Here is a 15,134-nt window from a genome sequence, read left to right on the forward strand (position 1 = left end):
TACAGATCCCATGCCTTGGCAGGTATCCTAGTATGACCCACATTGGAAAAAAAAAACTCCCTTCCAACAGATTTTCTGCACATAGAGACACCAACTCCATTTACAGGGTCTTTGGGGATTTACCTGCTGGCACTGCAGAGAGGGATGAGCCAGATAAGGTGGTGCTGTCATCCTGCACTTCACTGAGGGATTTTCTTTAGGCCTGCTCCCCTCCCTTTGTGCTAGCAACATATATATGCCATGAAGCTGGATAGACTAAGATGGTGTAGCCCAAGAGCATGCATGTCTGGATCCATGTATTGCCCACACATTCTCAACCTTTCCCACACACCAGAGTCTGGTGATCTTCTCTGAACAAAAACAACAAACAAATAGTCTGAAAAGACTAAAAAATGAAAAAAACAACAAGGATTCCACACCGATCAATTTAATATTAAAACCAGTCTTAGCGCCTCGGCCACAACAGCCTTCAATGAGTACAAAAATTTAATGAAAATACACTCCCTTTCATACATAAAACAATCAATCAATCAGACTCATTACTCCATCTAATTAGTTCATAGTCCTGAAATAAAAGTGAACAGCACTAAATAATTATTTAATTTAAATACATCAAAAACATAAAGTACAACCACTAAAATATATATACATATATATATATATATATATATATATATATTAAAGTAAACACCTCCAATTAACTTCTTTATTAAGACCCACAGGTGATAGTGTATTGAGCTTCAATATAAAAACTGTTTCTTATAAAGTAAAATATTCTTCAATAATTTATCATTCCCTTTCTTAACAAAAACTTGTTCCAAAATATTAGCCTGTAATAAATTAGCATTGCAACTATGTGTCTCCCTAAAGTGCAATGCTACCGGACTTTCTAACACTCTCCTTTTAATATCACGAACATGTGCCTGCAACCTGACTCTAAATTTTCTTTTTGTTTCTCCAATATAGAAAAGGTTGCAGGGACACCTAAGACAATAAATTACACCCAATGTATGACATGAAAAACTATTCCGTGGTCTAAATAGTATACCATTTTTTCTAGAGAAATATGATTTAATATAACAACATGTACTACAAGAGTAACATGGTATAGTCCCATAATTGGACAATGAAAGGCCTAATTTCATAGTCGGATTGACATAATACACCTTAACTAACTTGTCTCCTAAATTCTGTCCTCTTTTGTAAGCAACCTGAGGAACATCAGGAACAAGTTTACTTAACAATTCATCTTGTAATAAAAATTTCCAATAATATTTAATAGACTCCCGAATTTTATCACTTAATAAGTTAAAAGTAGTAACAAAGTAAATATTTTGTTGTTGTCTTTTAATTGTCTTACTAGATATTATAGTCTTAGAATTATTTTTCCTATTGTCAATGTTATTATTAGTAAGATATTTATTATTAACTTCATAATTCATATTAGCTTTTAACAATTTTTCAATTGATTCACTATTCAACTCAATATTATAACCTCTTTGTAGAAACATATTAATTGATTTATTAATCTGTTTCTCTAGATCAAAACCATTATTACATAATCTTGATAATCTAACTATTTCCCCATAAGGTAAAGATTTCAGCATATGAGGCGGATGGCAACTGGTACCAAACAAAAATTGGTTGCCATTTACAAAATTTCGATGTACAGTAGTAGAAATGAGTCCGTCTTGCCCCCTGACAAACAAATATCTAAGAAATTTACTTTGGTTTCAAATTGAAGACCATCAAATTTAATATTGTACTTATTATTATTAATATCTGAAACAAAAGTAGATAATGAGTCAAAACCCCTTTGCATAAAAAAATTAAGTCATCAATGTAACGAAAATAAAACAAAACATTTTGTTGTACAAAAACATTGGTGTAGATATACTCCAATTCAAATTTAGCCATAAATAAATTGGCATACATAGGGGCAAAAGGTGCCCCCATTGTCGTACCTCTTAACTGATGATAAATCACCTCATTGAAACTAAAAAAATTATTAGATAAACAAAAATGAGTTAAATCCACAATATAATGTGAGGTGGGACTATCTCCTAGAAAATAATATAATGCTTGTATTCCATCTTCATGACTAATGTTTGTATATAAACTAACCACATCTAAACTGACCCAAAACATATTATCTGTCCAAAATGTTTGAGATATCCTATCAATAAAATCAAAGGAATCTTTAATGTAAGAGTCAAGTTTTTCTACAAAAGGTAACAAATATCCATGTATAACAATACCAATATTCTGAAGAAAATAATTCATGGCAGCCACAGTAGGGCGGCCAGGAGGGTTAATCGGATCCTTATGTAATTTGGGAAGACAATAAAAAGTAGCTAACTGACAATTATCTACACTAAATTTTGTATCAAGATCATTTTTACAAAAATAACCCAAGTGTACACCTTTCTCAATCAATACAATAAATTCCTTCATAGCATTCAAGTATTTAACTTGTTCACTTATTTCATAAGTCAAGGTATCACTTAAATGTTGCATGCACATATTATAATATTGAGTATAATGAAGTAAAACAATCTTATTGCCTTTATCAAAAGGCTTAATGATTAAATCATTCCTATTCATAAGATTTTTCAAGGCAAACCATTCATTCTTTGTCATATTAAATCCAGAAGAACTTCTGTCACAACTATTAACATGTTCTTGAACAGAAAAGTGAACCATTTCAAAAAATTGTATAACAGTACTATTATTATACGGAGGTATAAATTTACTGCAAAAATTAATGCCTTCAGTATTTAATAATGAATAAGCATTAGGAGAAGTGGAGAAGTCAACAGCATCTGATAAACAAAAAAAAAAGCTGTCATCACTTTCAGAACTATGAACAGAATTTAGTCTGTACACTCGCTCATTTCCTTTTGCAAAAAAAAAAAAAACATTTTAAATGTAATTTTCTAACAAGTTTAAAAACTTCTTGTTTAATCAAATAATTCCTAGGTATCACAGTTGGTACAAATTTTAACCCTAACTGAAGAACTGCTATTTCTTCATCAGAGAGAGCAGAACCAGATAGATTAACAACATTAGATACAGAAGCAGATGGAAAAACAGTATTAAAGTTACATACATTCATTCCATCTGCCTCGTTTAATGTTTGTTTAAATTGTCCCTCATGCGTTGGAGAACTGAAACCAGTTCCTTTCTTCTTGTTTCCTCTTTTGGTGTTCTCTTCACTGTGACGGAAACATTGTTGATGTGCTTCAGGATCCTGAACACCAGTTAATGGTGGAAAGTCATGAATTTCACCCTCAGAATCAGTAGCGAAACCTACACCATCAGACGAAGCAAAGGAAACAAAAAGTTGTTTCTTATTATTTCTCTTTTCAGCCTGCCCTGAATGGAAACTTTGTTTCTTCCTCCACAGAAAGGCACGCCCATTGGCATAATCATGAATGTCTCTTTTGATTTTGGTAGATTTAAGGTGGACCTGCTCATTTTCGTATTTATTTAACTTCTCTTTAAGATTCCTAAAGATGTCATTAATTTTTCTGTCCCCTACTTCATTCATTAGTTTAGAGTGCATTTCGTGTAGCTCATTCTGGAGTTTGTTGTGCAACAATTTTTCCCTTTTCACTAGAATATTAACCCATTCCATGGCACAATTATGTGCCGTGGCTAACCACTGATCTTTAAACATCAAGTCATTGTCATCTGAAGTGTCAAAGGGAGTCGCTGGGCTTTTAAAAGCCCTTAAACCACATGGAGCAATATTTAACTCAGTATATCTAGTCAGACCTAGAAGATTAAAGTGGCAACGTGTTTCTCGGAAGATTAATTTTTCAAAACTATCCACATTGTCTTGTATTTCCCGAGTAAACATACCAGAAGAATTACCACCAAGAGCTCCAAATGGGTTGTGAAATCTCTGTCTTCTGTCCTCCATAAACTTAAATGTCCGGTCAACAAGAGTCGACTCACCATTAGACACAGATGTAGATTGAACAGTTCTGGTGATACCAGCAGCACCAATAACCTGAGAAGACATCAACAGAGTCTGGGCAGCAGCTGGAACACTGGTTATATTAGAAGCGTGAGGGGCAGCAACCGCAACAGAAGCCGATGAACTATGAATAAGGAATTTATCCATGGTTTTCTGTGAAGCCATACCCGATGCACCTAGAATTCCCGAACCACCAGGAACTGGGGGGTAGCGGTACCATTACACAGAGGAGCAGAGTCTTCCCGAAAAACTCTGGGAATGTTCAGCAAGGAATCCGAATCCATCAAATCAAAAACAACAAACAAATAGTCTAAAAAGACTAAAAAATGAAAAAAAAAAACAAGGATTCCACACCGATAAATTTAATATTAAAACCAGTCTTAGCGCCACAGCCACAACAGCCTTCAATGAGTACAAAAATTTAATGAAAATACACTCCCTTTTATACATAAAACAATCAATCAGTCAGACTCATTACTCCATCTAATTAGTTCATAGTCCTAAAATAAAAGTGAACAGCACTAAATAATTATTTAATGTAAATACATCAAACACAAATAATATATATATATATATATATATATATATATATATATATATATATATATATATATATATATATAACGTAAACACCTCCAATTAACTTCTTTATTAAGACCCACAGGTGATAGTGTATTGAACTTCAATATAAAAACAGTTTCCTTATAAAGTAAAATATTCTTCAATAATTTATCATCCCCTTTCTTAACAAAAACTTGTTCCAAAATAGTAGCCTGTAATAAGTTAGCATTGCAACTATGTGTCATCCTAAAGTGCAGTGCTACCGGACTTTCTAACACTCCCCTTGTTTTATGTATAAAAGGGAGTGTATTTTCATTAAATTTTTGTACTCATTGATCTTGTCTGAACCCCTGCCTCCACATGGGACTCATAAGATGTCCATCTAACACAATCTCGTTCCCATGGAAGAGTATGTCCATTCCCTCCTGCCTGTGCCATCAGTTGCCTGATCCTCAAGTTGTGTGGGTCATAGTTAAGACTTTATCCCTCTGTTTCACTTGTTCAAGCCTATTTCTTCTCATGTGTGGGGATACATGTGTGAGTGACGGTCCTTGTGAAACTGTTAGGCTAATGTCACAATAGGCAGCTGAAGTTGTATAGAGGAAGCCTAGAAATAGTTTTGCATGCTTCATCTAATGTGTGTTATGTTTGTACCAGACCAAAATTCAACTGTTGGCAATGATCTAATAATCTCTTTTAGTGAAAAATGTTATTTATTCGTTAGCAGTATTGTAGCAGAAAACTGTAGAACTAGAAAGATCTAAAATGCCACTTTTCTTATTAGTCTTTTTTCTGTGTTTTAAAAATGTTTTACAGGAGCTGGAAATGGTTGCCCAAGCTCATGGTCTCCCCGTTACATCTGCTTCTGGACTGTTAGCTTCCAAACTGGCAACAGACATTGTCAAGCAGGATGAAGGCATAAATGACACAGCTGCCAGCTTCTTACAGACCTTGCCTCAAACTGAAAATGTGAACCCTGCCTCCACCCCGGACCTCAGTGCACTTAATTTCACAGATACTCTAGGAGACTTCAGTGACTCAAACCTGGGATTTGGCCTGGGCTTGAACTCTGAGCCTATTGATGATATTCTTATGGAAGACACTTTGTCGCCCATTGGGGCTGCTGATCCCCTCCTTTCATCTGTTTCCCCTGGTGCATCTAAAACAAGCAGTCGGAGAAGCAGTTTCAGCATGGAAGAGGATTTGTGATGGCAGAAACCTAACCGATGAGGGATAGCCAATCAGAATGGAACAATAAGCCACATTAGTAAGACAGAAGAAAAAGTGCAAGAGTGGTACTATTACATGTCAGCCTTGTGGCTTTTTAAAACTGATGTTGTGTGGGTTATTTTTCCTTTTGTGTTAGCTTGCACAATTTCATATGTCTGGGTCATGCCAGTACTGTCTCTTTAGACCCTAGTCCACAATCAGACCCAGCATATGTTTTGTTCTATCAGTAACACTGCTCCTTGCATAGTGATTGTAATATCCAGTGATGAGTGGCAGTTGAACAGTACCACCATTTGCTAAATGTTATTCCTTCTGGTCTGAGCGGTTTAGAGTTAAAAAAAAGTCAAGAACCTTTACTGCACTGCTGTTCACTTAAAATGTTTGCATTTTGATTATCCAAGCAGAATATGCTGACAATATTTTGTAATCGTTTGTTTGTTTTGCAGGTACTAGTATTTGTCTTTAAATGCATTCATACTGTTCATGTGACACCCTGGCACTAAGTGTAGCCTTTGACCTATCACCCAGAGAAGTCCATTCTTGGCAGCACCTTAAAGTAATTATTTACTGACATGCGCAGTTGCCATACTGAAAACATAAGCCCTGCCAACTCCTAATGGCAGAGATACATGCATTAACTGTCACCTCATCTACACCAACCTGGCACTCTTGCCTGACATATAAAATAAGTAGCATTACAGCTTGGCGGGCTTAAGCAGTGAGCTGCAACTTGCGTCTTGTATAAGGACCATTTTTAATACCCAAGGTTTGTAAGTTTCAGCAAATCAGTCTATGTGACACTACCTTCTGGGTTACTACTGGAAGCAGGTAGCAATGTCTGGTGTGTCTTGCCTGGTTTCCTATGACTGAATGAAACAGACTAACAGTAGATTCAGGTTACCTCATCCTGTCACAGCCAGCCTTCAGAAGGAACTGCAGCAACGAACATTTGTCAGACGTCAGAAAGTGACTTACTGATACAGCTTTTTAACATCTGGTTGAAGAGATGAGAGGAGAGCTGTGTCCACTGCTGGATTATGGTACAGAAATCTCCCTTTTCTTTCCCTAATATCCATCATGTTGCTTGGAACCCTGTTGCTCAGCCATTTCCTTAAAATGTGTTTCTTTTGTGGCTGTCGAAGTGGTAGGACTATGTGCTTTCACTTCTTGTCTGCAGCTAGTTCTTTGACCAACAGATGTCGTTGAATCACACAGTTTATTTCATATTGAGTGACATTTCTGACATGTATTTATGGAACAGTACATGAAAGGTCAGTTGATAAATGACGTTTTACAGTAGATCCTGTTAGCAGACATTTAAGGCCATCTCCACAGCTGCATTCCCCTTTCCAACACAGTCCAGAGATTATCACTTTTACAGAGACTGGGGCTAATAAAGTGAGATGTTATCCTTCACAAACTGGCAAGAGATTCCAACAGTTTTAGATGTTTCCCGTTATTAGTGACAACTGTCATACATCATGACATCACTGTATGTGCATGTCACACAGCCAGACTGAATGCACTATGTTGCTTCTTTGTTTACATGTGCATTTCTGCCTTACATGCACAAAAACTTGGTAATTATGTCCATTCACAGGGTTTACACAGTAATGTGTACATGTCTAGCAAGACCATCTCAAAATCCCAGTCCTGCTTTTTAGGCAGTGATATTGCTTGTTAGACTTCAAGGAAACATGCCAGTCTCAAAGCTGGCAACTTGTTTTAACAACTTCCGTGATGTCTTGATTAGTGAAAGAACATTTACAGTGTCCAAAGAAAGGACGTTTATGGATAACATGGTTTCACATTTGCAAATCCTTTTTTTTTTTATAAGTCCAGTTCTTGAAGCTCATTTTTTTTTTAGTTCTTCACTTTTTTGCTTAGCTTTTAAAACATTATTTAATATAATATTCACACACATGGAGCTAGCCCCTGGCCCAGAGCAGGGGATGCTGCTCTAGAAGGGAAGTCCCCCACGCACCCTCCCTCTGAAATAAGAAGACCACTTGTGGGTGCTCAATTTCACCTCCATTTCTGTTAGCATTTCCAGAAGCTAGCCTGTTAATCAAATATGGCTTACTGCCATCACAGTCGGGGACAAAAATCCCTGTACTGGAAGAGATAGGATTCGGGTAGTGAAGGGTAAAATTTGACTGATGATAGGCTGTCTTCCATGAGTAGCTGTGATTTTACAGTTATGTATTAGCCTTTCCTCCTATTGGCTATCAGGCTTAATGCAGTCCTTGCTTGAGTCAGCCTCTGTGGATTGCACATTTATGCGCACTCACTGTGTTTACCTTAGGAATGATGTTATTTTGTCATCTTGTTGCCTCCATGCTTTTCCATTCGTGCAAAGAGCTTAAGCTTGCAATCAAACCAAAAAGATGCTGTCCTGCAGCAGTGTGCATATCAGCCCTGTAGCCTGGTATAGGCAAGTCGATGTCGCTTGGTCATCTCAACAACACTCCAACTTGCAGACTATTGAACCTGAGTCATCTGATCCATATCCCCCTACAAAATGGTGCCAGCTCAATAAAGGTTTTATTTCTGGGCATTTAATTGTAATTGTTCATACACAGCCTTTTCAGGGAGCCTGCAAAGTAGTAGTGTGTACTAGACATTGCCACTGCAATGACAAATGATAATGCCAGGCTCATCTTACATTAACTGAAAACATGTAAGCATGTCTTTCTCACACTGTTTCTATTTTAATTTGCTTCAGATGTAGCAATGGTCTTCATTCCCATTTAAAATAATTGTTGCAGCTGATTTACACATGCATTACACACAGTGGCATGCTTTAATCTTTTATGCATGGCAGATACATTGTTGTCAGTCTTGGATTTTGCACAACAGATAATAACTGAAGTTGGGAGATGTGAAATATGAAAAGTGGAGGTCCTGTTTTTACGAAACTCTTTCTTCTGAATACTAACTCTAAACACCTAGGGAGATAATGCAAGTTTTGAACTGCAACATAAGTAATTACATCTTTGTTATTCAAAATCAAACTTAATGCAGTGTGACCAGCATGTTGGCTTAGTAGTTACAGTTTGAGGCCTACAGCCTCAACGTCTGGAGTTCATTCCTGATCTCTGGTGACTGTATAGATATTTATATATTCTCCCTGCATTTCTGTTTCTGGCTTCCATCTGTCTTAAACATACTGGTTCATTGACTGTTTCAAACTGGCCATGTATGTTGCATTTACTTTTTTCCCTCGTGGCCCAAGTCATGGATGAAGAAGGGACCAATACAGGCCAGTTTAATTAGCTTGCTAACAAATTAGTAAATTAAATTAAAAGTTAATTTAAAAAAGTCAATGTTTCTGCTCACTTTTCATACTCTTCATAGCTCAATATCTGTACTGGAAAGCAGTGCTAAGCCATAGCAAGTTTCAAGTTAGACAAGAAAGAAAGTTTGAAGAAGAGATAATCTAACTTTTTAAAGCAGTAGCATGTATTTTTGTGGTAGAAACACACAATCACTTAAAATCGCTGCAGGCATTTGTGGGTTAAAAATGCTGGCACTGAACACTAAGTAATGTTGCTGCTTTAGTTAACCTGTACAGTGACAGTATCAGCATTCAGCCCAGTGGGGTGTATGTGTATTTTGCAGGAGTGTAATGACAGTAGCATACTGTATAGGAGTCTTCATTCTAATTCTTGTATGAGTTTCTTTCTTCTTCACTGAAAAAAGGAGGATGTATTGTGAGAAACAATTTACCTATGTACATCTATGTGTGTGTATTTGTGTATGCATGTATGTACATCCGGACATGGCTGCAAATTAAGTAAACATATGTATGTATTATATAAACACGCATATGTTGCATTGTTTACAGAAAAATGCCTTTTTTTTACAGGTTATGCTCTTTTCGCAGTCTCTTAATGAGGGACATTCGACATTTAAAGCTTTTGTAATCAGAGAAACATCTCTTTAGTTACAGATTGTTCCCTTCCGTGAAGCAAGTTATGTAATCGTGCTTAATGTACGTACAATGTACTTGCCCTCTAGATAGCCTGATGTAATGGCTTCACTGTCTGAATTTTTAGCTTTTCTTCTGGTTATTACACAAATGTGTTGTGTAGACTGTTTTTTTTTTTCCGACCTTTCATTTGTTTTTAATTAAAGTAAGTAATTATGTAATGTGTTCATGCTTACTACTGGGCAGAAAAATTGTACTATTTTGTAATATTTTAACATCAGATGTAGTGATATTTGTAGACCACTGCAAAGTATAAATTTTTAAAACCTAACCTTAAGAAATAGATTTAATTTAATCAGTGGTAACTTTGTTCAGTTGCTTCCTAATTTAAAGGCAGTGAATGTCAAGGCTTTTTCAGAGCTAAAGGAATGGCAGTTGTATATTTCTCCATATCCTGATGCTGGTTTGTATTGAAATGCTCAGTATCATACTTTATTCAGGAATGGCATATGGAATACAGGGAGCTAGCAGAAATCGCATGTGGAATACAGGGAGCTAGCAGGAATCGCATCTGGAATACAGGGGACTAAGAAGAATGGCATATGGAATACAGGGGGCTAGCAGAAATGGCATATGGAATACAGGGGATAACAGGAATGACATATGAAACAGAAGGGGCTAGCAGGAATGGCATATGAAATACAAGGGGCTAACTGGAATGAAAGAGGACTGATGCAAGGTCCATGCAAGGCCTCACCTTTCAGTACTAGACATCTGAAACTGTTAAACCACTTCATCTCGACAACACCTCCCTATAATAGATACAGGAAAAAAGGCCTTGTCCATCTCAAGGAGATGCCATTCCTTGCTTAAGTACTTTGCCAACCAGCTGTCACCTACTACAGGCCTAGCAGAACTGAAAAACTTTACAGGACAAAAGTAATGTATTACATCACTGTTGTATGTGTGTCACTCCTTAGACATGGTGGTGTATGGGTGTCACTGTCTTATGAGAAAAGAGGAAAGAAACAGTGTGGCAGGCATCTGTGGAAGCCTGCCTTGTCATTCATCTGTACAACGTTAATAGATGCGTGGTGATTGTCTGCAGGAGGGAGGGTGGCCTTCTTTCTTCTGGCAATGTCATGATGGAAACATCATGAGTAAACGATAGAATAAATGAATTGGTAGGGTAGAAACAAAAGTAACAGAATTCAGGTGAGTTTATGTGAATTCTACTACTTCTAGTTACAGAGAGGGATTAAAAATCTGTATTGAAATAGAACCTGCATTATCCTTCAATGTAAGGTATCTAACAGGAAATAACATTTGCATTGATGCTATATCTTAACTTATTAAGTACATGTTTACTAAAAAAGTATTCTTTCTGTTAAGAAATATAAGTTCTATTAAGAAATTGTAGAGAGTGGAAGTATTGAAGCAAAACAAATTACGCATTTGCTTAACCTTTTATTATGTTATGTGTGTAACATTTTGTGTTTACTCTGTTAACAGACTTTAAAGTCAGGGCTGTGTATTGCCTACAGTTGAGGTGTGATTCTGTAGCTGACAATATTTTAAGCCGTGAGCTGCAGAGTTTAGCTGCAATGTGTTGTCCATAGCAGTTGAACTTGCTTGGAAATGCATCACGTTCTTACAGAACAGTGGTTCTTGACAGAAACAGTGTCCAGACTTCACCAAAGAACAGTGACTGCTGTCATTTGTCTTAGTAAATGCAGCATCTGTTATGGAGCACTTGTAGATTACACACAGAGCTGAGTTTAAAGATGAAACAAAAAAGGAATTATGTAAGTGTACATATGTATGTGAGTACGTGTACACAAACAGTACAAATATATGCTTAATTATGCTTATGTGCAGATATGCACAATTTGTGTATGCATGCACGTATGTGCATGTGTTTGCATGCATTATATGATATACAATTATGTAATGCCATTTAAGATGCATTTTATGTTTTTTTTTTTTTTTTTTTTTTGTACAGCTCCATAGTATGTTTAAACTATAGTGAATGTATCTCATTACAGTCTTCAGTATGAATCATTTTGCCACACGGTACACTCGTTTTTAAGTTCACTTAAAAGATGTAACAGGAATTCAGTGTAAAGTTATGCATATCATCCTCAGCCAATCACATAATCTGGCTGGGACAATTAATCTGTAAAGGTATAAAACCAACATGTTGTGGGGCAGAAGATATTTGGTTGTTTATAAAACCAGATAAATACCTGTATGAGATGCATTACATAAGTAAAATATCATATAGTTGCATGTTTAATGTAATGGTCAACTTCTTTAAAGGCCATTTTACCTTGTTGGTCTCATTTGTGGCTGTATCAGTTGGGAGGTCATAAGGTCAAACCTGACATGAGTTGGGGGGTTAACAGTAATATCTGAAATGTCCCATCTGCATTTATTTGTGTATGTAAATATACATTGTATATCTGTGTGCATATTTTTAGATAGAACAATCCCTAATATCTTCCATTTCTAAAAATAATGTTTTATATTTTAAAATGCTTAAAATAAGAGCTATGGCTTTTAAACTGCTAGGCTTAAATGAGTAAAATTTAAATGAATACCTGAAGACCAGGTTACATGATTAGGTTATATTGATACCAGTTTCTTATGTGAAATATGTTTTTCCTTTCATTGTTGTATGTTTTTCAAATACTAGGATTAAAAAAGCACCGTTGTTTTCATAGTCAGAGTAAAGCAGACATGGTTAAGTCACCTACTGATACTGCAACGTGCAACTGACTCCAAGATTTCATAAATAATAAAAGTGAGGAGTAACTTTTTAATGCATTGGATCTGGTTATCTTATGTTGAAATTGCTCTTACATTAAATACTGTACTTTCTAGGACTGTGTACTGATTGCGCCTCATGAGTCAGTTATGACTTCTGTATATTTTTGGTGATCTTCTTTGAGGGTAGTCCCTGAACTAGCATTAGATATTATTCAAAAACTAATATAAATTGGGCTGCCCCCCCCCCCCCCCCCCATGTATTTGACTTTGATGGTTGGAGCGCATATATCTGTATATCCCTGAGTGAAAAAAAATTGTTTTTACTTGTGTTGCCAATAGAAATTTTATTTATCTTTTTTTCCACTCCCATTGTAATCCGCCAGGTTATGTAGCTACCACCAGAAGTCTCTGTGCAAGTCATGTACAAAGAATGCCTATATTGTTTACTTCCCTTCATACATCATCGACATCTAGCTGAATTTCAGGACATTTTATCTCACTAACTATAAAGTGATGTTTGGTTAGACATCAGGCCCACCACTGCTTAAGAAAATATAATGAATGGCAGTCAAAAAAGATCAGAACTGTTCCCTTTCATTTCATACCTTTGTAGTTGTGAGGTTTGTTGACTTTGACCCATCAAACACACCTCGGGAGAAGGATAAGAAAGTTCCATCCACTGCTTGCTTCTAAGCATAACAAACACAAGGATGCTTCTGAAAGACAAAGGTAAAGACAACATTTTATTGCTGCTGTGTTAACCTTGAACTTTCTCCATAGATGCCAACTATTGAGGTTTTCTGTGGACCAGTATGGTTTCCAGTTCATATTGGTACAAGAACCTTCTGGAATTTTTAGTTTCAGCCTGAATACCTACTTACATCAGAAAATTAAGTCATGCAAATGCCTCTCTTCAGGGAACTTCTGCCATTACTGGAGTCTCTCTCTCTCTTTTTCTTTAAGCATTTAGGCCCAGGCCCAAGCCCAAGCCACTGTCATGCTGCTAAACCTACATTCTGACTGGGGACTTTGCCAATTCATCTTACATGCTGCTGCTTTCAATGTTTTTTGCCAGTGCTGTCTAAAACTTATCCTGACCCCAGTTATGGTTCAGTGTTCCAGCTGTTTAACTGGGACAGTTTTTCTCCCATCATCATTGTCCCTTGGGCAATTGTAATCCCCTATTTATGTCAGTATACTTTTAACAGTTTTCTGAAACATCACATATACCCAGTTTCATCCCTGGATTCCTGTTAGCAACCACCTTTATCAACCTTCAGTTTTAATGCCTTACTCAATGGCTCATTTCTGTCATCGTCATGTTATTTGTCCTATCACTTAAGAAATTTGGGCAATGATCTGTTCATGTTAGCTCAAATGGTGGTTCATCAGCCCTTGCCTATGTCACTAATGCTGATTCTATATCAGACTCCCAAGGTTTCAGAAGGATATTGGTGAAAGTATTGATTCCGATCCAACATCAGAAGCGATGACTGTGTCAGGCAATATTCTCATCTTCAGTGGTCATCTTGCATACCATTCCCATCAAGATGTACAAAGCTGCGGATGTTGTTCAGCTTTCCTTCCATTCAGGTGAATTGTCATGAAGTCCTCCTTCCCACTAATCATCTGATAGGGGAACCTTTGAATTTCTTATTTATGTCAGACTGTGTGGATAAGTATGACCAGGAATCTCAATATTTTGACTTAGCCCTGGGTGACTTCCCATAGATAACCTCAGCTTTATGCATATGCCAACCATTTGACCTTGTATGGATTATGACTCACTGTAATTGTAATCAGAAGTTAGCTGAGATGTAACATCAAACTCCGTGAGTCATCCACCCATCCATGGTTCCTGGTTTTAAGGAGACACAATGTACTTGAATTTGCTGTGATACTTTTCTAACCTTCTGTAAAGCAGACAAAAGATGTTTGCTGCAGAAGTTGTGTATGTCAATGTTCTCTGCAGCAGGCAAGCTGTTCAGTGCTTTAGCGGTGACAGGTAGTGGCTTAAATTCTCTCACTGTCATGAAGTAGAGAGTGATAGGCAACTCAGAAAGTGCATATATGTTTTGTTCACTCTCTTAAATTGATCACTGCTATTCTGAGAACTTAATGACTTGTAACAGAACTCTCATGGAGCTAGTGCTAGATTCGGTCAAAGCCCCACTGACCTAGCAGGAAATGTTATGAAATGTTTCATTGGTGAAATGACTAAGATTGTCTTCCATGCTGTGCAGAATTTATATGGTGCCAGTCTTGCAGACTATGATTTACACTTCTCAAAAATGTGCAAAGAGATGAAGTTTTGGGCTTACTTTTGTATAGCAAACTTTTGGGAGAATATGTAGAGTGTGATAAAACGACTGTAGGAGAAGGCTAAGCTCTGTCCACCGTGAGAAATATGTGGCCTAATGGTTAAGGTGTTTGCCTTATAAACACAAGGTGCAGGGTTCAAGTCTCACAAGGGATAAATGGCTAGGTTTAAACTGGCTTGCAAGGACAGTTAGCCTAGTACTAACCTATGAACCTATGTGCGCCAAAACTAATTTAGGTATATTAGAAGGGTAATATTTTGGCCTTTTCTAAGACACACACACACACACACACACACACACACACACACACACACTTTATCTGTTTTGAGAAAATAACAAT

General features: G+C 36.7%; 1 protein-coding gene across 2 annotated transcripts in view; it reads left to right on the forward strand.

The window, feature by feature from the left end:
• The window catches only part of TFE3 (transcription factor binding to IGHM enhancer 3), a 650,077-nt gene extending 637,551 nt beyond the window's left edge, over window positions 1-12,526 (forward strand). For both annotated transcript variants that reach the window (XM_044080401.1, XM_044080402.1), the window contains exon 10: window positions 5,360-12,526. In XM_044080401.1, the coding sequence (XP_043936336.1) occupies window positions 5,360-5,752 (393 nt within the window). In that variant the 3' untranslated portion in view covers window positions 5,753-12,526. The remainder of the gene's footprint in view (window positions 1-5,359) is intronic.
• Window positions 12,527-15,134: the final 2,608 nt, after the last annotated feature.

Source organism: Protopterus annectens, chromosome 8.part0 (assembly GCF_019279795.1).
Source record: "Protopterus annectens isolate FY-2018-M chromosome 8.part0, PAN1.0, whole genome shotgun sequence".
Classification (NCBI taxonomy): Eukaryota; Metazoa; Chordata; order Ceratodontiformes; family Protopteridae; genus Protopterus; species Protopterus annectens.